Consider the following 24,841-nt stretch of genomic DNA (forward strand, 5'->3'; position numbering starts at 1 on the left):
AGTGCGAGTCCAGGCACCAGCCAATCAGCGAAGAGCCATACATTCTGTGTTGGCAACGATTTCTGAGATCGAGGATTTAAAGCCGGAACAAAGAGAATGTTTGGTGAATTTTATCAAGGGGAAAGACATTATTGCCCTTCTTCCTACAGGATTTGGGAAAAGCTTAATATACCAGTTAGCTCCGTTAGTGGCGAATTACATATGTCACGACCAAATAGCAATGAATGGTTAAATTAAAAAGTACCCGCCTACCGTCGAGCGAACGAATTCTAATGCTGCGAGGTCAGACGGTTTCTACAAAGTGAAACCGTCTGAAAACTGTTAACTTGAAAACTGTTAACTTGAAAACTACTGCTTCATGACGTCACAAGTGGAACAAAACATTCGGAGTTTTGAAGACGTAGACAGACTAATAATAAAGGGGTTGAGTAAGATTTCCAGGAAACTCTACATGGGTACAGTATTACGTACCAAAAACTGTATTTAGGCTATAATCACATCTAATGAAAATGAGGATGATTTTCTAGGATTTCTTTTAAAAATACTGCAACAATTTGCTAGACCCATAAAAACAATAATTATGCTGCACTTTGGTCAAGAGGATTGGATACATTAGTGCTATAGGCTAACCTCAGAGTCTTAATATTGTTTCCTGGCTCAGATGATTTGTTGAATGTCTTTCCCACTCCCATGTTGTGCCACTTGCTGTGCTGACATGGCACAACAAAAAAAAAAAAAAAATGCAAATAATATGAACAAGATAATCATCCCGAGTCTCTGGATGTAAAATAATTTTCTGTGGTAGCATCACAATATAGTCATGAATATATAAACCATCCTTCCTCTGTAGTCTGTACATGTTCAAACCATCTCTAGTCTAACTTTTCTGATTTCATCCCAAAACAATACGAGCTGTGATATTCCCATACTGCTCAAAACTCTACTTCACCAGTTTTTTTTTCTTTTATATGGAAAACCAGACAACCTCAGTTACCCTTCACCAATATTAGACACACCACCTTTCAGACTGCAACAACTTAGAATGATGACCAGTTTTTGAATCATTTTCCTTCACACAAAAGTCCCAGACCTCAAAAGCTTCAAAGTTTCCAGTGAGAGCATGTTTCTATTCAAGTATTAGATTCTGTAAGCGGTGAAGTGGGCACAAGTTTGGGGAAAAACTGCTCAGTCATCGCTCGGGTCGGTAAAAACCTCACAATGCTTTGGGCATGAGGCTCACTGCGCCCACCGGAAAATGGGCTCTACAAACTGTGTCATGTCTTACTTTATCCAGGAAATGGGATTTTTGTGTCTACTGCCGGGCAACGTGGACAGTAGCATCGACAGCTGTGGATCTGGCAATGCATGGATGTGGTTTTAACTGTAAGTGAATCTGTGTGGTTAACCAGCCAAAGAAAAGAGACTTCACAGAATTTAGCTACCATTCACAACAACTACCATTAAACCTGGATGATAACTCTGACAAGTGTGGTCATTTATAAGGCTGTAGGTCTGGGACTGAATTTATTACACATAATAAAACACATAAAAACAACATTGCATTATTTGTGTTTCATGGCTTGGTTTTGCCCAGATTATGACTTGTTCTGAAGTCCTTCATGGGACAAATTAACAATCAGAATCAGAAAATCTGCATCACTCAACTTCTCCCAGTTGCTATAAAAACAAGTAACTTCACATACCAAATAATAATTTTCAACAACTTTATGAAGTAGTAGCATTGGGAAATAAATATGATAAACAGTTGTTGTTTCTAAGGTAATTTATTTTAAACCAGTGTCTCCCAAGTGTCAAAGGCAGCCTCTCTTTTTAACATGACAAATTATATGTCAGTTTTGAGTAATTTATCCTCACATTTCTGAAGCTATTTCAACCATATTGTCCCTGCCAAGAGCAATACTGTGAGCTCCAGAGACGACAGTGTCTGCTGTTGTGAACAGTGGAAAATACCAAGAAACAGATCTGTTGGTAACCAAAATTAAGTTGTGTAATATTAACAAGCCAAAAGTGGATTTTCGGAGCTTAAGGGACTTGCTAACAGTAGTCCTCCTGTATTACTAATAGTAACATAAATTGGGTATTTATGCATCACTCTGGGGTGGATTTAATGCTATCTGGCAACCTCAATACTTTTACAGGTTTCATCCGTTATTTCAGTGTACCGGTATAAAGGCATAAATAGGCAGCATTGTTTTACACCAAAATCAAATAGACGTTTTGATCTTTGATTAATTCTTTGTTCAACACTCACAAACAAGACACATTCTGATGAATTTAAATTCTGTTAGAAAATAAATGACTGTAAATGCTGTCAGTATAATTTCTGATAACTTAAAAATTCTAATTAAAATATAACACTTTGATTGAAAACCCAACTTGAAAACAACACAATTAAAAAAGCAACTGAACAATAACTTAACGGTCACATTTATTTATACAACAAACAAACATATGAAAACTCAAAAGAACATTATTGAATTTTACAGTGAATATGTGTCTATTGGACAATCTGGTGATATATTTTCTTTGTCCAATAAAAGTAATCTGGACAATAATTTGTTGGTAAATAAAGGTGCTCTGTGTAACTTTTTTGGTAGAGGGTCTGCCATGTGCTCGTTTCCATGCCGATTCTATAACTTTGCCTTTAATGTTCCACAGTATGCTTTTGGACTTATGTTCTAGCATTTATACAAATACGGTGTTTGTGCTCAAAAATGCACTGAAAAACATGTATTCTTACTATGAGTGGGGTTGCCTCTCCCCAGACCTGTAACTTTGCCTGGTAGACATGCTTAATGCCATACTGTGGAACTTTCAACACAAAGCAACAACACATCCATGGAGACAAGCAGGTGGTGGACCTTCCACCAGAAAAGTTATGCAGTGCACCTTTATACAGGTTAATACCAATAAGACCTCTTGTGCCTCCTGTTCTCCACAATGCCCATCTTTTCCATCACCTCCTCCTCCAAAGTCTTCAGTGAGGGTACATAAGTCTTTGCAAGAGCATCGTCAGGACTGGTGTCCTTGGGACCATCTGTAAAGCATAAAAGTCAGTTGTTTATAAAGAGAAACTGTGTATGGCAACATTGGCAGGGCACTTAGTCTGAAAAGGTGTCCGAGTTTAAGGAGCAAACTCGTTCCACTATAAATGTCCAGACCACAATGCATAATGACTGGCAATTGAAAGAGGTAGCAAACTGAACAATTTTCAGAGTAAATGATTTAATTGTTTTACCGTTATATTGCTAAGTCTAAAAATAAAAATGCTTATACAACAAAATCTTTTTTTTGGCATCTAACCTCAAGAACAGACAGAGATCATAGACTGTATATAGATGGAGTCTGGCACCAGTTCACTTTATACTGAAAACCGTTGCCCTTATCTCTGTAATTGCTGTTCTCTACATGATCCAGGTGTTTTTATTTCACTATTTTGTCCACAAATCAAGATTTGAACATAATAAAGGCAAATCAGGCGCTCCTGCTAGTGTTAGCAACAGGTCTGATTGACAGCGTTGCTAGACGGTGCGAGCAGGAAGGGACGTTACCTTCAACAGCCTCGCTATGGATTGGCTCTTTGGTTGCTATGATACTCATGGTGGGAATTCCTAATATGGAACTCGGCTCCAAATTCACCACAAGCTGCAATGAGTTTCATTTGACTGGAGCCAAACACTATGGGTGAAGCCACACTACCTTAGTTCACTTCTTTACAGTGTACAGCAAATATCAAATGCATACTGGGAGAGCCAGCGCCATATTAGGTTTGTTTTTTTCCTAGGGCATTTTTATTTTATAACAGGAACAGAATGTTATCAATTTAAGAACTGAAATGATGAAAAAATAATAATTTTGTGATTTTTTTGTTAATATTGGTTTATGTTTCACTTTCAACCTTTTTAATATTTACATAATACACATTGATTCCATCTCATACATTCGATATTAATAAAGAGCGTTTATAAAGTTATAAGTAATAAACTAATAAATAATTATAAAGACAACTTGCTATTTGACACTCCATCTGTACAAGATTCTTTCTTATCCTGACCTTTCCATTGTTGTGGGACGATGCCATCTCTTCTCTCCACCACAGGTTTGGGGATGATTCGACCTGTTCTGAGAGAGACACGCACCTTCTCTCCCTCCTCCGTGAACCTCCACTCTACTTCTGCGGGTTTCCTATAAAAAAATAAACATATATACTGTTCATATAAAAAGATATGGAAATGAACATTTAACACAATAAAAAAAATAGTAATAGACTGGATAATACCTGTCAGAGGGGTCAATAAGGGCCACATCTCGGACCAAGAGAGGAGCTTCTGTGGCGATGTAGGTCCCTCGATAATCTGGGGTTTTTCCAACATATCTGTAATGCTGCAACAATTGGAAAAAAAACAAGCGTATTTAAGTGTAGTGAACCCATACTAATCAAGTTAATTTGCAAGTATAAAATGTAACGAGCATAATAAAACCACTTTTGTGCCATCTGGTGGTGAACCATCAAACAACACAGTTATGTTAAAATGTGAATAAGTATTTGGTTGTAATTAGGCCCGTCACAGTAATTATTATATCGACTTATTGTTCAGTATATGATAACTGTATTTTTAAGATCAATATTTATCATTGGTACATTTTCTTTGCAATCATGGTAAGATTTTTGTAATTTCTGTTGTAATACGATAAGATTTGAGCTGTAGGGTTGAATAAATAACTTATATGGCAAATTATTGGTTCCTTATGCACTTTACTGGCTGCAGGTCATGCCTTGCTAAATGATACTGTTTAAAATTGTTTACTGTGATTATGCTGCTTCATTTTCATTGTGTCAGTGGCATAAAATAGTTTCATTCACCGTTTATCACGATGATTCTCTGCATCAATATATCATGCTACAAAATCATGGCAGGTCTAGTAATTGCGCAGTTATGTAATTTATTATTATTGCAAACTGTTAAAAATGTTGTGGAAATATACTCAGTTAAAAAAGACAATAATACTTTCTTATTATTACATGAGTTATTACTTCTGTGATTAAACAACTATGATAGAACTGTTGACTGAGATCCAGAAAAAGGAAATACAACAATAAAACATTATCGGTATCCTTACTGTATTGAGCCCCTCCAACATAACCCAGTTTCTGTGTCTGAAAACTTGGATGACTTTTCCTTGTTTTCCTTTGTCTTTTCCTGTGAGAATTTCAACCTAGGAATAAAAAATGTAACCATAGACGTTTCTTCACAACAAACAAAATCATCTTATATTTCGCAGCACTGAATAAATATATGTATTTTCTTACCCTGTCTCCTCTGAACACACTCCAGTCTTCTGGGGCTATGGGCTCCACAAACACCTTCCTCCGTTTCTTACCAGGGGGATTCAGTCTCTTTGCCGCCTGAGTCCACGGTCTGTTTGTGCCGTAACGATAGTCTTTGGGCACCACCACCCTCATAGCCATCGCCAACAACGTGGTCAGCCTCATTGTGCTGCGTAAAGAATAATATTATTACAAGTTTAGGATCCACTAAATCCACTGTCAGTCAATGAGGCTAAGCACAGTTCATGCTAACAGCTAACAATTTCATCAAAGTTTAGCGTTAGATTACTGTACTTGCCCAATGCCGTGTAATGTCAGGCTTTATAGTCTTAAACTCCATTCATATAGACTGAATTTAAAGTTAATTCGACTTAAAATAAGGTAAAATGTTGAAAACAGTACATGCACTACCTGTCCTCTCGTGATGCCAATGTCACATGGAAACACAACAAGAAAAACACTGACCTCTACTGGCCAGGAGGGAAAATACATAAATACGTTACAATTTCTAACGTAGTAAGTAATTGATAGTATCAGAGGTAATTCAGTAAAAAAGGTAAATTTACAAAACTAAACTACTTTCAGCCTTCTTCAGGACTTTTATCTTGTAAAATGTTTTTGGCATATAAAGTCGGGTTTCCTCTAAAGAAACCTTAACCGCCCCGGATAAGCGGACGAAAATGGATGGATGGATGGATGAAACCTTAAAGGTGCATTGTGTAACTTTTCTGGTGGAGGGTCCATCAAATGCTTTTCTCCGTGGGAATGTTATTGCTTTGTCTGGAAAGTTTCACAGTATGATATTAAACCTTTCTATCTTCATGGAGATGAAACCAAACCATAGTATTGGTCAGATCTGTGGAGAGGCAACCCTGGCCACAGTCAGAATGCCTATTTTTCCTGGTATTTTTAGCTGCAAAACGACCTGTAATTTAATAAATTTAAGGTAGAGCTGTTTAATGTCATAGTGTGGGACATTCCAGGCAGAGCAATAACATCTCCATAGACAAAAAATAAACAAGCAGGTGATGGACCCCTACTAAAAATTACACAGTGCACCTTAAAAAGCTGTACCAAATAAAAACAGAAGTGTCAATATTAAGCATATCTCAAACAGGAAAAAGAAAACTACATAGGCTACATGTGTAGTAACCATTGTTAACATATGAGGAAGTTTATGTAGAAATTATTTAAAATCTTTATCCTTAGGGTGTACAATTAAACATATGTTTAGCCACACATTTGCTAGCCTTAAACTACACAAATTATGCTGATGCATAGAGCAAAAACTGACTTTTCCCATAAAGACACAATTAAGGTAAATATCACAAAACATTTTTATTTTATAATCAACAGGTTTATTCAATGGTCTAGCAGCTCTAACAGAAAACTAAGCAGCATATAAGGTTCAATGGCAGCTTTGAAAACGTAAAACTAAACCAGAAACTGCTGTGAAATGTTGATTCTGTACAATGCAGTGATCCAAACACGGGCATAATCTTGAATATTGGAAGATGTTGAAAGAAAATCCAAAACAAACCGCTAAACCAATTGTAGATTTCAAGTAACATTTTAACATAATAACTTTGGGTTTCAGATAAATTACATATTACAAAAGAAAAGAAAAATAATTAGGCCTTTCCAGTTAATATATTTTCTCTGACAAAACATCATGACATTTTTGAGTGGTGGTTTTGAACATTTCTTAACACCAAATTATTATAACTGTTCATAATTTGCTTTTAAATAAAACATGAAGGCCAAGCTGTAACACAATTAGGAATGTCTTCTACTTTAAATAACATCATGATAAAAAACAATAAAAGACTATCTTTGAGCCTTACTTTCTTATCAAATGGGGCTTCATATATTAATTGGATATATTAACTATGCCCAGTCCCCAGATGTAAAACAAACAATTTGGTCACATGCAAAAAAGCACTACATCAAAGCAAAAACACAATTAACAAAATCTAAGCCACAACTGACTTTGAGCAAAGAGAGTAAAACGTCTATAAGTGCAACTTATCATGTACTAAGCAACAATACATGGTTTAAGATCAGCAGAGAAGTCAGACAGAAAAAAAAAAATATTAAAAGCACTTTTATGAATGAGTGAGTTTTGCCTGTACAACTATAGGGCACACCAAGATTAACATCCTTAATGTAATTTATTTAAAATCTGGGTCTTATTTTCCATATTCAGTGTTTATTCCCTCTAAAATTCAGATTTATGACACCTTTCAAGTCCTAATGCAATTGCACTTAAAAATAATAATATATACACACCTAAAACCACATTATAAATGAGCTCTCTGACTTATGTTTTTTTTTTTTATCAGATTAACAAACTATTATTCCTGGGATATATAATATCCTCAAATCGCAAATAAAAACTTGTTTGTTTAGATACAAACATCTTTTTATATCCTCTTGTTAATTAAAATGGTTCAAATGTGAAGAAAACTCTTTTGACGTTTCGATAACCACAGAAAAGCACCTTTTTCCAGTCTCTCCACAAGTCGACGTTAAGCATTGTCTGATGCAGGCTGCAGGAAGAATGAATCAACATTTAGAACAAACAGAAAAATAACCATAACATCTCATTATCGTGTCACCGTGTAATATCAGAGTTATCCAAACCTTTTCTGCAGTGGGGGCGTTTTCCTCTTTAGATTCACTCGGTGTTGAGTCTTTGGGTCCGTCCACATTGTTTACTTTGGGCTCTTCGCTGGACTTGTCCCCATCTTCTTTTGAATCCTCTTCTTTCTGTGCATCTTTTTGCCGTTTGGAAGATGCCTAAAGGTGATATGAGGTCAGTCAGTTTCTGTTAAACACATGTGTCTACATTGTCTTAAAAGGTTTCAGGTGTCAGTAGAACATTCTATTTTTTCACGTGGAGTTTGAATAAATGTAGAGGAACAACTGCCATTAAAGGTGCCGCAGTAAGAATGCATGTTTTTGAGCAGGATGAATGCCTGTAATTAATTAAGGGCAAATTTAATGTCACATTGTGGAACATTCCAGGCAATGTACTAAGATCTCCATAGACAGAATCAGGTGTGGAACCTCCATTAGAAAAGTTATACAGTGCAGCCTTAACAGCAAAATCACTAGAAGAAATTAGTACTCTTATGTACTTTTATGATTGATGATATAATAGAAATATGAAATCATTCAGGGATAGGCCTGCAGATGCCAACCCTCAGTTTAAGACGATTTTAGAATCTAACGACTAATTCCCAAAGTACATAACTAAAGCACTACTTGCGACTGACCTCCGTAGTATCCTCTGCTTTCCGTTTGTTTCCTCTTTCGTTCTTTTCATCAATGACCAGAGCTCCTTCGTCTTCATCACTGCTCCCTCCTTTCTCACCATCACCAGTCGCTTCAGATGCATCATTGTCTTTCTTTGAAGCCTGAGGCAAAAACAATAACATGACAAGATTAAACATTTTTTCAGTTTTTAATCATTAATACTTGGCATTTGTACTTTCTGAAATAATTTGGAAGGTTATTATTGTGATTAGACATTGCACTATGGGGAATAGCAAACTAAAGTGAATGCAAGCTGTCTCCAAAGGCATTCACGCCCAGCCTGTTATCAGAGGAAACGCCTACCTCATACTCCTCATGTGTAACGGTAGGGTTGTTCTCAATCTCCCATAGTCCCTCTGCAAACCCTCTTCTCTTGTTGGCTTTTCCAAACTTCTCCTTAAATTCTTCATAAGGGGACAGGTCTTTGGCACCCAGGAATGCCCTGTAGTTAAAAAAACCCACATTATTACAAGAAATAGAACACTAATATTTAACTGACAGAAAGGCTACAAAAAAATGTTACTCACGTTTCATGTGTCCCAAAGAAGAAGACCTGGTACTTGTTTGAGGGAGATTTCACAGCTCCTTCAGGTAGCTCATCAATCTGGAAAAAGACATTCATAACAGTGTCATACAATAACAAGAGATATTAAGGCCACTCTTTTCTGCTTTGTTGTTATTGGCATGCTTCAATCAGAAACTAACAATACAGCCTACTTATCAAAAGAAAAAGTATTAGTAAAACACACTCACTTACACGTTGTTGTACAGGTCAAACAAGATTTTGTGGAATTACACTGATGACCCAAGTCAAGTGTGAGAATCTTGGGTGCTGTTTTTCGTAATATGATAATAATAAAACCGTCAGAAAGAGCCTACTTGTTGCTAAACTCGTCAAGTTTTAATGCAGTTTAAAGGCTGGCCCTAAACTCAAACAGCGCAAAGGCTGTGGAGCTGCGCAGCCCGGAGCCTGTCCTCGGAAAGCCCCGCAGTGAAGCCCCGCCGCGGGGAGCAGGTCTGCGCTGTCATGACCGCAACACGCAGGTGACGATGTGCGATAACAACTATTTAGGGCCACGAAGATTAGACCTGGCCTACGATAAAAGGCCCTTAGGGACCGAGAGCCAAGTGTTGGTGACTGAAACGGCCCGTTCATTTAGAAAAGAGGAGCTGTAGATATGAGCTAAAGAGCGTTTCCTGAACACGGAGAACCACCCGAAAGTAATTAGTCTCTGAGTTGAGCAGAGTGCCATTAGCTGCGTGTTTGCAGCACATGGCTAACACCGGCTAAAGCTAACTCCTGTTAGCCAACTAGTGTCAGGCCGCAGGAGTAAACTATACTAGACACCAGGGAGGACTGCGACTATTACAAACGCAGAAACCACACACAGACACGACTGTTCACTGCACCAGCACTTACCCTGGCAGGCCAATGAGGATAACCCTTCATTTTAGCAAACACAAGATCTCCGGGTTTATATTCCCTTTGCCGGTTGGTTCTGGGCATTTTTTTCTTCAAAACAGCAACAGTAGAAATCAATATAATAGATAGTGGTTCTTGTATGCAAATAGACAATCACTTGCTCCAAAAACTGAACCAGTGAATGTCAAATCCTCCAGGCGCCGAAAAGTGGAGTGCGACTTTTTCCCGCGGAGTCGGACCAATGAAAGCAGCGATAAAAAACCCCAGCACTGTGCAAAAGAAATAACACAATTTCTACAACAAAAGAGCCCAGAGACTGTTGTTTAATAATTACTACACCCCCGCATTAGCTCTTCCCTCCGACTGTTTGGGTTTGAATCGGAGTGACGGACGCGCCCCCAAGACCTGGTCCAAATTGCGCCCCCTACCGATCAGAGCACAAGACTGCACATGACTGGAAAAATATAAGGACAGGGACAGGTAATGCTCCAGGTCTATGCAGTACATCTGTTATCCATTTCTATTCTATTCTCTAATACAATTAAAAGTGGGTTCTTGAGTTGACCATTATGTTCTATGTGCACCATAGCATCTGTTTAGTTTGGGGACATGTTAGAAAGAAAAGATTCATGTGGTTGGCAGACTGGCAGATGATTTGCTGAATGGGAGGCAACCAAAAAGAAATAGTGGGAAAACATGTGTTAACATGCGTTTGATCTATCCTTCAATGCTGAACACAGCAATGAGAACACAGTGCCATACACAAGGACCCCTCTCCAAATACTTGGCCTTGTCAGCCAGAAACCCCAGAATACTCAGAGAAAACCCACCAAGACACAACGAGAAACAAGCAAACAGCACAAAAGGCCCCTGCTGCATAAGTCAAACTCAGGACCTTCTTACTGCTGTGAGGTGAGAGCCCTTACCATTCAGCCACCGGGACAAGTAGCCTAATGATACAAAAATTTATTTTATGAGCTTGACAAGCCTATTAAAGCTCTACACTGTCTTCATTAGTTCATCATTCATTCAGTAAGTCTACTTCTGTAGCCACAGCTGCCCTGGGGTAGACTGATGTAAATGACCAAGCGAAGCTGCCAATCTGTGCCATCAATCGCCACCACCAGTAATTTAAACATCGTCATAGTGGGTGAAGTGTCTTGCCCAAGGACACAACAATGCACTTCTTGTCAGTTAAAATACTAAATATGAAATAATTTTTCTAGCCACTTTCTGACAGAGGCAGTAGCAGACAGTTCAGTTTGAATTTGACTGATATTATGCTTTATGCGTACTTCCACTATAATGTATATAATGTGCTGCCACTTCACTCCACGGCCACTAGATGTCCCCACATTTTAACAGACACCGTTGGTCTAAAATGAAGAAGGAAACCTGCGCACAAACCTGCGCAGAACACACATTTATCTGTCAGCGATGGAGGCTAATGTTTTGATGTTTTGATGAAGCTTGGATGCTAACTAGCGCGATTTTCTTATCGTAATATAACCTTAAACGCGCTGTTAGCTGTCGTCTTTAAAGCACAACTGCAGCTCTATTAATCCAACCATCTGACCATAAAGACAGTCAACTTGGAGATATCGCTGCATTAGCCGTTTAGCTAAAGGAGTGTTGCATAGTCCTGATGGTTCATTGAATGTGTTTTGTTCTTAGTTTAGAAAGATAATCCATGCACATTGCTTTTCGATACGTATTTTAATATCTTAGTGGTATCCTACCTTCATCTTGATCCAGAGCCACGGAACACCATTGTTAGTGGGCTTGTTTCAGCGAGGAGAAAAAGAGGTTCTTCATGTGCACAGGTCATAGCAATAAATTAGCATTTAAAACCATCAGAAAATATGTCTTTAGTCGCTTATGGCAGCAGTGATGAAAGTGATTCAGAAGAAACCTCCAGCTCGCCTCCGCAGAGTAAAGGAGGACTCTTCTCTGTCCTCCCAGCTCCTAAAAAGACGAGTGCTGTCAGTACTGGACCAAGTATAAAACCCACAGCAAAACCAAGCACAGGGTCTGGGAATAGCGTTTCCAACGATGAGTCCATCCCTCAGCCGCCTAAAGGAGGTCTGTTTGCCAGTCTGCCCAAACCCAGAAAGCGAAATGAACCTGTCAGGATTACTGCACCTCAGATTCAGAAACGGGACGTGAGTATTTGCCTATTTCTTTGTCGTATAACCCAGATGTTCTGTCTAAGTATTCACTTTGTGAAATGCATAATTTTACAGTCGGACTCAGATGATGATGAACCAACAAGCAAGAAAAAAGTTCAGGTAAGCTTGCAAATTCAACTTCATTGGAGATGCTTTCTATTTTTAGTCATTTAACATCAAGTGTACCTGTATTTCAAATGTTTACTGAAATTTGTAACTTTTCTTGTGGGACTGGCACCTGCCTGTTTTCAAAGAGATGTTATTGCTTTACCTGAAATGCTCCATAGTATGGCATTAATCTGATCGATCTTACATTGATGTGTGTTTTTAGTGCCTGAACAACATGCAGTATGTTAGTGTGTGGGGTTGCATCTCCTCAGATCTGGCCCATAACACTGTCACTTCACCTTGTAGTTTCCATGGAGATATATGTTTAATGCTGTACCATGGGACATTCCAGACAAAGCCATAACATCTCCATGTATACAGGCAGGTGGGGAATTCTCTGCCAGAAAAGTTTCATTGTGCACTTTTTAATATTGCAGCATTTGCTGTATTGTACATATTTTTTCTTGCAGGGAGGAGGTGGTACAGGCCTGTCTTCTCTTCTGCCACAGCCCAAAAACATGTCAGTTAAAGAGACTGACAGACCATTGATTCCTTACACACTCACCAAACGACAAGAGCCTAAAGCAGCCAAACCGAGCGCTCCCTCTGCGTTGCTCAGTTCCAGTGCATCTCCCTCTGCCATCAAAGCTGCTGCCAAGTCTGCCGCCATGCAACTCGCAAGACAAATTGCGAGTGACGATCATGACGAGGAGGAAATAAGCCCAGAGAATTACTTTTCACTTGAAAGTAACTCTCAACTGGCTCCCGCTGCTGTCCCAGAGGTGGAGAATGAGCCCAGACCTGTGATTGATCCTGTTCAGTTTGCAGCATCAGATGGACTGGGTCACTCAGATGCACCTCTAGATTTTGGGGCAAATGCGGAGGAAGGTGGGGCATGGGCAGGGCAATACCAGGAGGCTGATCCAGAAGCTTATTCTCAGGTAATAGATGCCTTATTATGTCTTAAAAATAAATATAAAAAAATCTTGAAAATCTTTTAATAGCTTATGTTCACATGATAGCGTCTATGCAGTTAAAATTGAACTGGAGGGCAGGACTTTTTACCTGTCAGATGGCAGATGTTTTGATCTTGTTTATGGTTAAGACCTCTGTAATTACTGCCTCAGAAACTGATGCCATTATTGAACACCAGGGACGTGTTTGTCGTCAGTTGAAAGGACTCTAAGACGCCCCTGCATCCATATCAAATTATGACATAATCAAATTCTTAAACACGAATGAAACCCATTTTATTTTACATTACATTATGATCCATTTATACTATTCATATTTCTTTGATATTTTGCTATTTACAGGGATACTATAATCAGCCATATTATGAAGATCCTAATGTTGACCAAGGAGAGACTGGAGAAACTGGAACAGAAGAGCCTGGCAACTCAGCCATGTTTGATGAAGAAGCAGTAAGAACTTTGATTTATTTGCTTAGTTATGTAGTTTATTTTGGTTCACGTTATTATGAATAGAGATAATAATCATCTACTGTATCCGTGTGTAGTTCATGAGATTGCAAGGGAAAAGAAACAGAGGAAAAGAGGAGATAACCTTTCTGGAGATTAAAGGTGATGACCAGTTGAGTGGGACACAGCAGTGGTTGACCAAGAGCATAACAGAAGAGAAACAAAATCGATCGTCTTTCAGCAAGGTATCCTGAATATAATTTTTTCTATTTATCAGTTTGTAAATTAAAATGTCTAAATACATCTGTTATATTTTTCAGAAAAGAGGAGGAATGCCAACTGGACAACAGAGACGCAAGCACCAAATCACATATCTTATTCACCAGGTGATTTATAGAGTTTCTGAACATTTTAGACATATTTTGGCTATAGTTACATTGTTAGCTACCTCCATTTATGTATACAGTTTATGGCCCTATGTGACTGTTCCAAGCAAAACTTAAGCGTAATGTTAAAATACACCCATATATAAAACTTGCCAGAGATTACAGTATTAATCTGTAATTTCATTTCAGGCAAAGGAGCGCGAGTTGGAACTAAAAAACAGCTGGGCAGAGAACAAGCTAACTCGAAGACAAACCCAAGCCAAATACGGCTTCTGAAACCTCCAAATGATGGACTTTTTATGGATAACCCACTGGTTTACCCTTTTGCTGTTCAGATTTCACCTCTAATAGGAGACAGGTATACAGATCTAGTTAGGACTATAGTATTTACCCTCCAACCTGTATTTGTGTGAGATAGATATTCATTTTTGGTAACATATTTGATAGTGTTCCTATTGTACATTAAACCACACATATTTACAGTATCATATAGGAGATAAGTCTGTTTTCTAAAAATGCAATGTACATGTCTGAATTCAGTTTTATCTCTGGCAGAAATAATGTAAAGTGACCCAATAAGACATATATTAATTGAAAAGCCAAAACATTAATGTTTTGGCTTTAAATATGTATACAGACTATTCATATTAACTAACAAATCCCTTTTTGTGAGAACAGGTTTGATTGTCTGGCAATGCATGCTTGTGGCAGCTGGTAACAAACTGTAACATTTGTACAAATTATTTTTAAGAACAGTACATTTATAATAATCTCTTCTTCACATGATCAGAGTATAGATGTTAATATTGTAAATAAAACTGCCAGAGAATCAAGTCTGTCATGGTAAATGTTTCCTTTTGACAATCCTGTTTTAGCTATATATTGTCTGAACTCAAATTTATACTAAAGGTTAACTGTCCATTATCATAAATAAGAAAGCATTGATAAGCACTCAGTTTGATCTAAATATTGAGCTAGCTGCCCTGTCTTCATTTACAAAGGCCCTGCACAACCTCTTTGGAAAAAGAAAACTACATAAGGCAATACACATTTGTACGAAACATTTGAGCATATGAGTTTATTATTGTTGTGTTGTGAAAAATAAACTTTTTGAGAGCGTTTGTTTTATTTAAGAGTAGTTCCTGATAATGTAGCCATTAACTTATGATACATTTTACACCTGTGTTGGATTATTTACACCATTTTTGTTTTTTAGAATTCATTCTTTCTTGGGGCTGTCACTTGACGGAGCTGTTGTGACATCAGGGGCTTCATTCACAGAGTCCAAGTCAGATGGGACGGTCTTTAAATCATTGTCCTCTCCAGAATTAGGTTCAGTGTTGGTCGACTCTACCTGCTGTAGTCTTTTGGCTTTTAGCTTCTGAGCACTGGCAGAAAGGTCTTCATATGGTACAATGGACAGAGGGATTCGCACAGTGTCCATTTTATTTACCTGAGAAAAATCAAATACAATTTTAGAGGGAATTTAAATACACATTAACAATATAAAAGCTGGGTTACCAGATTGTAAAACTGTGAAAAGAGAAAGTATGTATTGAAATGCATCTCATCACACTCACTCCTTCCCAGGTTTCACAAACCCTTTAGTATATAGCTAGTATTCACATGCATGCATCACATTTTGCTTTAGAACAGCTTATAAAATAACAAAACAAAGCAGGGTAGATCACCATTGTACACCCAACAATCTCTACAGCAAAAGCATTTAAGGGACACACATCAATAAACAGTGAACAAGTCGTATTTTGTCATAAAAAGCTGCTTTTACAATACAGTATAAAGAAGGGTATTTTCACAATATAAAATCAAATACTTCCACTTTAAATCAACCAGTTTATATTACCATACTACTTAAGAAGCAAAATGGCTGTAGAAATACTGAGAATGAATTGACAAACCCACAGCATCAGCATTTTTAGATACAAACTCCAATTATATGGTTTGCACATTGAGAGTAAAAGCTGCGAAATATCTTACCGTCACTTCACACCAATAGTCTCCCAGTTCCTTGATTGGCTCTTGTTGGAGGGTCAGCGCATGGGGCGGCACAACCAATAAAAACTTAAACGGTAAGAAAAAAACAAACCAAAGTTAAAACAAAGAATTATAAAAGAAAAAAGTCTGGAAAAGAAATGTTACCTTCTTTTGAAACTGTCTGCAAACCACTTCTTTGGTAACTTGGAAATCCTCTGTTGGCATTTGGTTTATGTTCAGTGTTATACGTTTAAGAAAATCGACAGTCTGTAAAAGCAAAAAAACATGCCAAGATTCTTATAATGTTAAAAATATTCCTTTAACATTATACATTATCATTTATTCGTACCATTTGTCCTGTTCGGGTTTGTGAACTTTCTTCAGACTTCCCCTCTTGTCGCAGCTGTGGAATAAATAAGAGAGTTGTCTGTATTAAAATGTTACAGTAAAATATATTTGTTAATGCATTTTATACCATGATCAGTGAGAAAAGACCTTTTCACAACGGCCGGAAGTGCCCCACTTTAGGTTTGCAGAACTTACGGTTAATGGTTTTCTATGGCAAAATGTCTGTGGAAATGCCTTGTGCATTTTCCACTAGCTTAATAAATTTGCCCCATTACCAAATCTCCAACCAACAAGATCCACAAAGAATAAACATTCTTCCATGATGAATTTATCCACAACTATCAAGGTAAGAAAGACAAAAGCTTAGAGGCGAACAACGACTAGCATTAGTAAACTACTCCTGAGCAAAACTAACATTATGGTAATGAATAAAACATAAGTAAGTAAATTAAAGTCAAATTAAAAATCGATTTCATGATATTGATAGATAGATAGATTTGTACAGTTCGAATGCTAGACATCGCTAACATACCATACCACTAGTTTTGCTCAGAAGTAGTTTTCTAGTCGTTGCTTGGCTTTAAGCTTTTGCCTTTCTTACCTTGATAGTTGTTCATGGAAGAATTTATGTCCTTTATGGACATTAACCATTAACCATTGTGAAAAAGGTCTATTCCAATGGCTTAAACGGCCGTGCGTTGATACTGCAAAACACACAAGGAGTCTGGCAACAGCCAAATCACTGTTCTATATCACTGCTCTGCGGCTATCACCATGACATCCCCATAGCAACGGGTAAACAAATGTTCAACTACTATGGATATGATGTAGTAGGGCTGGGCGATATGGATCAAAAAATATATCTCGATATATTTTGCTATATCTCGATATACGATATATATCTCGATATACGATATATATCTCGATATATGTTCAAGAAAAAATAACCCCCTAAAACTGAAAAGAAATAATACATATTTCCTTCTTTTCATTCATAAATAAAACAACTCAACACAAGCTCATCTTTGCATTAACTCTGTTATCCAAACCAGAACCATAACCATGAGCTCATTTAGCAGAGGAAGCTCGGGATATTCCTTATTTTAATAGATCCATATCCAGCAGTAAGGAGTTCTGAGGTTTAATCCCACAATCCACTGCAGATCAAACCCAACGTTTCCAAATACTATTGTACAAGTGACACTGCAGCAGATTATTAATTAAAATATTCTGCATAAATAAACTTTACATTGTTAAACTTTACAAGATATAAAGGATAACGACTATAGAGCCACATCAGCCCGTTTGAGATAATAATGTGTTTAATGCAGTTTTGCGCACATGTGTTTACATTTTACAGAAACGAAACTTAAGCGCATGGCTCATTTGCATAAACAGCGCACTTCTCATGCAGCTCAGCTCGTTTAGCTTCTTTCGGGCTAAAGGACGCGACTCGGTGGAATATGAGGATGTGCTGCTGATGGTTTTGTCTGTAAATGATGGAAAAGGTTCGTGGTGCTTGAAGCTTTTCACTGGCACCAACTTTCGGCGTTCAGGGCGATAGTGAGGAGTGAAGGAGACACGAGCGAACAAAATCAGGGAGGCGGGAGCGCGCGGAGGCGACGAGAGAGAAGATAAACATGCGAAGCGGCGAAATCAGAATTGAATATAAGCATTATATCGATATATACGATATGTCAGAATTCATATCGAGTTTAAAAACTATCTCGATATATTTAAAATATCGATATATCGCCCACCCCTATGATGTAGTACCTAGGATCATTAAAAATAACAGATTTTTTTGGACATTTACAGACGAGGAACAGGTTTTTCACATTCACAAGTGAGACATTTCAGTTTGCAGCCATGGTTTAAGCACATTATACAACTTGGAGCTGTGCGTTGTGCAGTTTTAACGCACTGTAATGCTTTTACATATCACTGCTCTGCAGCAATCATCATATCACAATATCAACAGGTAAACACATCCTCAACTTCTCTGTGTAATATGAAAAGACTAGCTCCATTTAAAACACTGAAATAACTGATGTGAAACATTTACAGACAGTGGAAAAGCTTTTCACATTCACACGTGAGACATTTCAGTTAGTAGCCATGGTATAAGCACATTAAACAACTTGGGGCCTCGTTATTTAATGCTTACAAACTGCCAAACGTACCTTTATCTCCTCAGCAAACATTTCCTTGTTTTCTGGTGAAGGATACACTGCCATCCCTTGTGCTAGCAACTTATTACGACCAACAGATTTCTTCACAAACACTGTATCCCCTCTTCCACCAAGCTCTAGAAGACAAATGATTCCATATTAAAAGGTGCATTGTGTAACTTCCTGCAAAGATGTTATTGCTTTGTCCAGAATGTTTCGCGGTATGGTATTAAACCTTTCTGCCTTCATGGAGACCAAACTAGACCAAGTTACAAGTCAGATCTGTGGAAAGGCAATCCTGCTCACAGTCAGAATGCCTGTTTTTCTAGGTATTTTGATCTATAAAACAACCTGTAATTTAATAAATGTAAGGTAGAGATGTTTAATGTCATACTGTGGAACAATAGCATATCCATGGAAACAAGAAGATGATGGACCTCCAACCAAAAAATTACACAGTGCACCTTTAAGTTTTCAAATATTAACTTCACTACAGCATATCCTGTTGTGGTCAGTTCTTTTCAAATACGATTAACTTGGCATTGGGACAACCACTTCTGTAAATAATTATAAGCCTAAAATTCAAGTAAATTGTTCAAAATGCTTAGTGAGAATCAGATATGATCAGAGAGACATTTGGCCAGAGAGTCATTAATTAAATTTAATATAATAATAAAGAAATAATAATTTATTTCTTTAATTTATTTATGCTCAGATCTTTTAAATGGAGACATCTACAGTCCTGTGTCATAAAATGCTATGTAAATAAAATCATGTGGTTTGGAACAGACTCAGAGAACAGATTTGTCGTTATTGTTCAGGAAATTTATACTGAAATAAAATTTTATTTATTTTAATACCACAATTTCAATGAAAAGAAAAAAGTTTATTGTTTTGATTTTAAATAGCTAATCCTTTGTGCTACTCACTGGGCACGGTCTGAGTCAGGATGAGCTCCATCTTCTCTTGGGGCTGGTGTTTCGTGTCCTCCACCAGTTTGTAAATCCTGTGGCGTCGAGGGTTAAGTCTCGGTGGGCTGCCTCTTTTAGACAAGGGCACCTGCCACCAGCGCTCCACTATCACTGTGTACTGAGAAAAGGGAACAATAAATTTAATTTGAGACACATCTTTCAATATTTGCATTATATTAATTATTATTTGGCCAAGTGTATTAAGTATACTTGTTGTTATGTGCAACTCTTGTTTATAGAATGCGCTATACAGTACTTTGTTTTAGATATGGTCTTTCTTACCACAGCACACTGCAATTTTAGAGAGTGGTTCACATATAGTTTTGGAAAAATATGCAGATAGGATCTGGGTAACCAGATTTTCAAAATCAAAAAATTGGGACACCCGAGTTTTGTGAAACGAGTGCGTAATTGTGAGTGCGGAAAATTGTTCTGCACTGGGCCCATTCATTACTATCATGTGAGTCAGTATAGTCACATTTTCTCTGTGTTTTGGTAATTTATAAGCAGCTTTTCTGTTTCACCTAAACAGATGCCAATGTATACCCCTCTTGACTGTTGGCAGGGATGTTTAAAAATAGGGACACCTGGAACATTTGTGGTATAAAACTGGAACAAATCACCGGTTTTGGATAAATCTGCTGGGACAGGGGACACAGGGCTCAAAACTGGGACTGTCACGGGTAAATAGGGACATCTGGACACCCTAGATTAGATAATACTGGTGTATTTCTTATTTCCATAGTCACTTAATCACAAAAAAATCCACACATACTTCCTACACCGTTCGGTTATCAACAGACTGTCCCCACAGCTCACGGGGACACAGGACAGACCTGTGCGGGGGTGAGACACTGACCTGTGCTGGGGTGAGACACTGACCTGTGCTGGGGTGAGGGATAAACTCCGGACAGACGCACGCGGCTGGACTCGGAGCAGCTCGTGAAGGACGCGGCGGCACGAGGACCACATATTTTTTAGCCGCGAGACTCTGCGTAATAAGAAAAGCGCTAACACAAGCGGTCTGGAATCAAAACATCTAGAGCTGTTTAGAAATGACACGCAGTAGACAGGTGGATGTGTGTAAGCAGAAGTTTAGTGCAACAAAATGACTGAACCGAAGCTAGAACTAAGGCAACCGCTAACTGTGCTGTGATGAGAGGACCCCAAGAATGACAGCAGGCTGTTCTAAGATTGCCTGTTTAAAATGCCACAATTGACTACACTGGCTGTTCGGCTTCAGTTATTTGGATAAGATAAGAAAAACATCTAATTATACTGGGCTGGCTGTTAAACATGTTTTAGCATATGACTATCTTTTATGTTTATGACATTTATGTAAAACATGAAATAAAATAAAATTCTTAAGTCAAAAATGGTCATAACTGATTAAAAAACAAACAAACAAACAAACAAACAAACCAACAAAAAACATAAGCAAATCAAGTAGTGTACAGAAGGGTTTTAAACTAGGGTGACCAGACGTCCCTGTTTACACGGGACAGTCCAGTTTTGAGTCCTGTGTCCCTTGTCCCAGTTGATTTATACAAAAAACCTAGTACCTGATTTCTGGTTTCCAAGTTTTAGATAAGACAAGAAGTAACCTGGTTTACCCCAGGTCTCCCTAAATTTTTGATCAAATTACTGATCTAAACCAGGATGTTTCAAAAAAAAAAAAAAAATGTCTCAAGAAAATTAAAGGTTCTGCAAACGCTGACGACGAGCAAAATGCAAAAATTTCTGGACACTACGCGCTGTAGAATTTAGAAATTGCAGGGTTGACAGCCGTGAGGTGTGGAGCAAACTCCTCTTCACATCCTTAGTCCTTTAAAGTCCTTCGTTAGTTATAGTCCTGGTTTAGACCTTGTTTAGTCCTGGTTCAGTCCATAAATAACGGCTCAAAATTACACAATAAGTTAATAAGTAACTTAAAGTAACTTACCAAAAATAATGTAAGGCATATAATACTATAGCCAAATTTATTGAAGTAGGCACACACATAATAATAATAAAATCAGTAGAAAGATAAGTGCATAGTCTACAAATAAGGCATCAGTGTCAAGATTATCAGATGGCCCTTCAGTAAACCTATATCAGTTTAGCATTTCGTGAAAATAAAATCTACACATCTACTAATCACATCTACTACTACAGATAGAAAAGCCCTATTGAGAGACCTACATCACTAACTTTTTAAACAGTTATCAATGCACTTAAGAAATAAAATGGAAAAACACCAACATAATATCATATGCATTATCATTATCATATGCATATCATTAATTCAAATCTATGTGTACACATTTTTACACATCACCAACGATAGGTTTATAATCACTAGATGCAGTTGTACCATAAAAACTGACGCGAGCCGGCAGCAAGTTCCGTCCTGCCTCCACAGCAGTGCAGCAGGAGCATGCGAAGAAACAACCTCCACAAATACATAATAAACCTGAAGTCGCCCAAACCAGAGTGGTGATGACAAACGCAAAGATGTAAAAAGGTTTAAAGCAGAAATGAGGCGATTCATTGGAGTAGTCGGGTGGATAGATGCTGTAGACCCACACTGAGCCTATGGAGAAAACACAACAACATTTCAACATTTATACTGAGCAGGATACGTGTAAAATGTTGCTTTCATCATAAATACAGGGAAATTCAAAGAGTTTAAAGGTGCACTGTGCAACTTTTCTGGTGGAGGGTCCACTGTCTACTTGTCTCCAATCTCAAAATAAAGGTAGATTTGACCATTATTGCACATCAATGACAATATTTTATTGCTGACTGAATAATTAGTATTACTCAAGTTTAAAAAAATGAAAAACAGTACTTGAACAAGCAATAATAGGATCCATAAGTCACTTAATTGGACATTAAATGTAGCCCTGTATATTGCAGACCTACATGCAGATTGTGACAGGGTGACCCAAAAAAAATCTCTTGCTACCCACCCGAGTCTCACGACCCAGTCTTTGAGAAATACAGGTATATGGGAAACACAATGTATTTAAACGTACAATGTGTAACTTTTCTGGAGGAGGGACTACCACCTGCATGTTTAAATGAGTTTAATGCCACACTTTGGAGCATTCCTGACAATGCAATAATTACATACAGACAAACAGGTAATGGACCCCCTATAAGAACAGTTACATACTGCTCTTCCTGTGCAGTTAAGACAATACAATTTCTCACCTGCAATAAACCAACAGAAGTCAAAGAGATAGAGCAAACTGATGCATGTGGAGGCCACCATAAAGACAGGACCGTCCACCCAAATACTTTTGGTGTAGGTCAGAGTCAGAGAGATCAGACTGACTGACCCCAGAACGATCATGTAGATGGGGATATAAGGTTGAGCGGGACAGCTTTTCACATGGATGGCCCCTGTGTGAAAAAGACGTACAAAAACATTATGCACACTGTTCTGCTGATGAGGTGTACTGGATCATAATCAGAAAGGTGTTTGAGTAAATTTCAGTCTAGCATGGACACACTACAAACTGTCAATGTACCAGGATCATCGCATCCAACTACTATAGCTGAATGTGTTTATTAGAAATATACCATTAGAGGAAAGTAACCGAGTACAAGCAATTATTTTATTCAAATGAAAATTTAGATTTTACTGTGGATAATTTTAAGTTTTACTTCAACACATTTGAGAGCATGTACTTCCTACACTACAGTTTTGAGCTTGACTGAAAAGTAATTTTTTTTTAATTTTACCTTTATTTTACCAGGCAAAACATTAAGAACAAATTCTTATTTACAATGTTGGCCTGGGCATGCCAAAGTAGCCAAGGGAAGGGGAAGGGGAGTTAAAACAATTAGACACTCAACATCATTCATTAAAACATAAAACAAACATTTACATCAGTCTCTAAAAATGTAGGGGATATTATTTTTTTAACCATGTTTGTGGTTTGAGGTGTGAATAAAGTTTTCAATTTCAATAAGCTTCAGCTTTAAGCAAACAACAATAAACAAAACTCATGAGAGCATTAAGAATCTAATTCATTTTGCTACTGTTGACCTAAATATGTATACTTTTTGAATCAATGTTACTACATTTAACACTGAGTGAAATACTTTTACTTTTTACTCTTTTACTTTTAAATGGATACTTTTACTTAAGCAACAAAACTGAGTACTCCATCCACCACCTCATTAAAGATATTACAACAAGTATACGTATTAATGTGCCCAGTAGCTGCTTGAGTATTATAAACATACCAAAGCCAATGGCTGCAAGTAAAACCATCCACCAAAGGAAATTAACCACAGCTGAAGACAGAAAAATAAAAATGTTAACATAATTGCAATTTTCTCCAAAAATAATGTATGAATCAAATGCAAAAACTCACCGATTGATGAAATTATCACTGTGCTTTGAGGCCTTGGTGCATCTTCAGGAGGGGAGTCCATGTCTAGAGAAAATATTCAGTTAATAGAGAAAAACACTTGTATAAATCGTATGCTTTTGTGTCCTTACCTGTTTGGATCCTAAATTGTTTGCTTTCTGACTTTCTCACAAATTCTGCAGGATGTTAAGACATTCAAGCCCAAGCAGCAACTGTTTTCTGCAATGCCGTGGTCTGAGCTTTTGACTCAGAGGAAATCATGATGAAATTCACTGATATCTGATTGCATGTGAGGGCTGTTGGTGATGTTATCAACAAACCAAAAATGTTCAGCCTATTTATTGTAAAGACAGACCCAAACTAACACAAAGTTGGTGGACATAAATTCGCCAGGGATGCCCACGTAATACAAAAGATATAGTTAACTAAGCTTAGAACATAAGTTGGCATGGTAAATGGTAAATGAGGAAGAAGTTCAAAAAGTGAACCTTTACAACTACATGCCTTACGTAACAAAATATAATACACATTTTCCAGACATGTGCAGGATGTCTTTTTTGCTATTGCTGTTGCTAAGTGTTTTATTGTTGAAAAATTTTGAAATGCATGCACTCTTACAGCAACAGCCTGCAGATCAAATCTATAATTTGAATACCATGGCGATAGAAGTACAATGCCATACTGTGGAACATTCCAGGCAAAGCAAGAACATCTCCACACGCTCACCAGAAAAATTACATAGCACACTTTTAAAGCAGCATTACGCATCTTTTCTGGTGGATGGTCCATCACCTTGTCTCCATGGAGATGTTATGTGT

At 37.6% G+C, this 24,841-nt stretch overlaps 5 protein-coding genes across 7 annotated transcripts; 1 reads left to right on the top strand and 4 right to left on the bottom strand.

Moving 5' to 3' along the window:
• Window positions 1–2,431: 2,431 nt before the first annotated feature.
• mrpl24 (mitochondrial ribosomal protein L24) lies at window positions 2,432–5,805 on the bottom strand. Of its 3 annotated transcripts, none has more exons than XM_020925864.2 (6): window positions 5,762–5,805; window positions 5,333–5,519; window positions 5,143–5,238; window positions 4,301–4,404; window positions 4,076–4,206; window positions 2,432–3,058 (listed from the first exon to the last, which is right to left on the bottom strand). In XM_020925864.2, exons 2-6 carry the CDS (start codon window positions 5,513–5,515, stop codon window positions 2,922–2,924), a joined length of 651 nt encoding a protein of 216 aa, XP_020781523.1. In that variant the 5' UTR covers window positions 5,516–5,519; window positions 5,762–5,805; the 3' UTR covers window positions 2,432–2,921. The 3 variants fall into 3 exon arrangements, with proteins under 3 accessions (XP_020781523.1, XP_020781525.1, XP_020781524.1); XM_020925866.2 differs by having other exon boundaries at window positions 5,753–5,800; XM_020925865.2 differs by having other exon boundaries at window positions 5,649–5,787.
• An 864-nt stretch (window positions 5,806–6,669) lies between these two features.
• LOC110161136 (hepatoma-derived growth factor) lies at window positions 6,670–10,474 on the bottom strand. The gene is made up of 6 exons (XM_055157638.1): window positions 10,089–10,474; window positions 9,196–9,272; window positions 8,972–9,110; window positions 8,629–8,769; window positions 7,994–8,149; window positions 6,670–7,899 (listed from the first exon to the last, which is right to left on the bottom strand). Exons 1-6 carry the CDS (start codon window positions 10,173–10,175, stop codon window positions 7,879–7,881), a joined length of 621 nt encoding a protein of 206 aa, XP_055013613.1. The 5' UTR covers window positions 10,176–10,474; the 3' UTR covers window positions 6,670–7,878.
• Window positions 10,475–11,503: 1,029 nt separating this feature from the next.
• On the top strand, window positions 11,504–15,295 carry prcc (proline rich mitotic checkpoint control factor). Its single transcript, XM_020925836.2, has 7 exons — window positions 11,504–12,253; window positions 12,335–12,379; window positions 12,838–13,308; window positions 13,684–13,791; window positions 13,887–14,033; window positions 14,109–14,174; window positions 14,364–15,295. Exons 1-7 carry the CDS (start codon window positions 11,954–11,956, stop codon window positions 14,448–14,450), a joined length of 1,224 nt encoding a protein of 407 aa, XP_020781495.1. The 5' UTR covers window positions 11,504–11,953; the 3' UTR covers window positions 14,451–15,295.
• On the bottom strand, window positions 15,238–20,819 carry mrpl9 (mitochondrial ribosomal protein L9). Its single transcript, XM_020925837.2, has 7 exons — window positions 20,542–20,819; window positions 19,618–19,777; window positions 18,701–18,825; window positions 16,519–16,572; window positions 16,335–16,436; window positions 16,173–16,256; window positions 15,238–15,627 (listed from the first exon to the last, which is right to left on the bottom strand). The coding sequence occupies exons 1-7, from the start codon at window positions 20,629–20,631 to the stop codon at window positions 15,394–15,396; spliced, it is 849 nt and encodes a 282-aa protein (XP_020781496.1). The 5' UTR covers window positions 20,632–20,819; the 3' UTR covers window positions 15,238–15,393.
• Window positions 20,820–21,619: 800 nt separating this feature from the next.
• LOC129410117 (transmembrane protein 272-like) lies at window positions 21,620–24,230 on the bottom strand. The gene is made up of 5 exons (XM_055157507.1): window positions 24,155–24,230; window positions 24,027–24,089; window positions 23,896–23,946; window positions 22,855–23,046; window positions 21,620–22,231 (listed from the first exon to the last, which is right to left on the bottom strand). The coding sequence occupies exons 2-5, from the start codon at window positions 24,085–24,087 to the stop codon at window positions 21,966–21,968; spliced, it is 570 nt and encodes a 189-aa protein (XP_055013482.1). The 5' UTR covers window positions 24,088–24,089; window positions 24,155–24,230; the 3' UTR covers window positions 21,620–21,965.
• Between the last annotated feature and the right edge of the window lie 611 nt (window positions 24,231–24,841).

Source organism: Boleophthalmus pectinirostris, unplaced genomic scaffold (genome assembly GCF_026225935.1).
Source record: "Boleophthalmus pectinirostris isolate CB_2022bp ecotype Guang Dong unplaced genomic scaffold, ASM2622593v1 HiC_scaffold_21, whole genome shotgun sequence".
In the NCBI taxonomy this organism is placed as follows: Eukaryota; Metazoa; Chordata; class Actinopteri; order Gobiiformes; family Gobiidae; genus Boleophthalmus; species Boleophthalmus pectinirostris.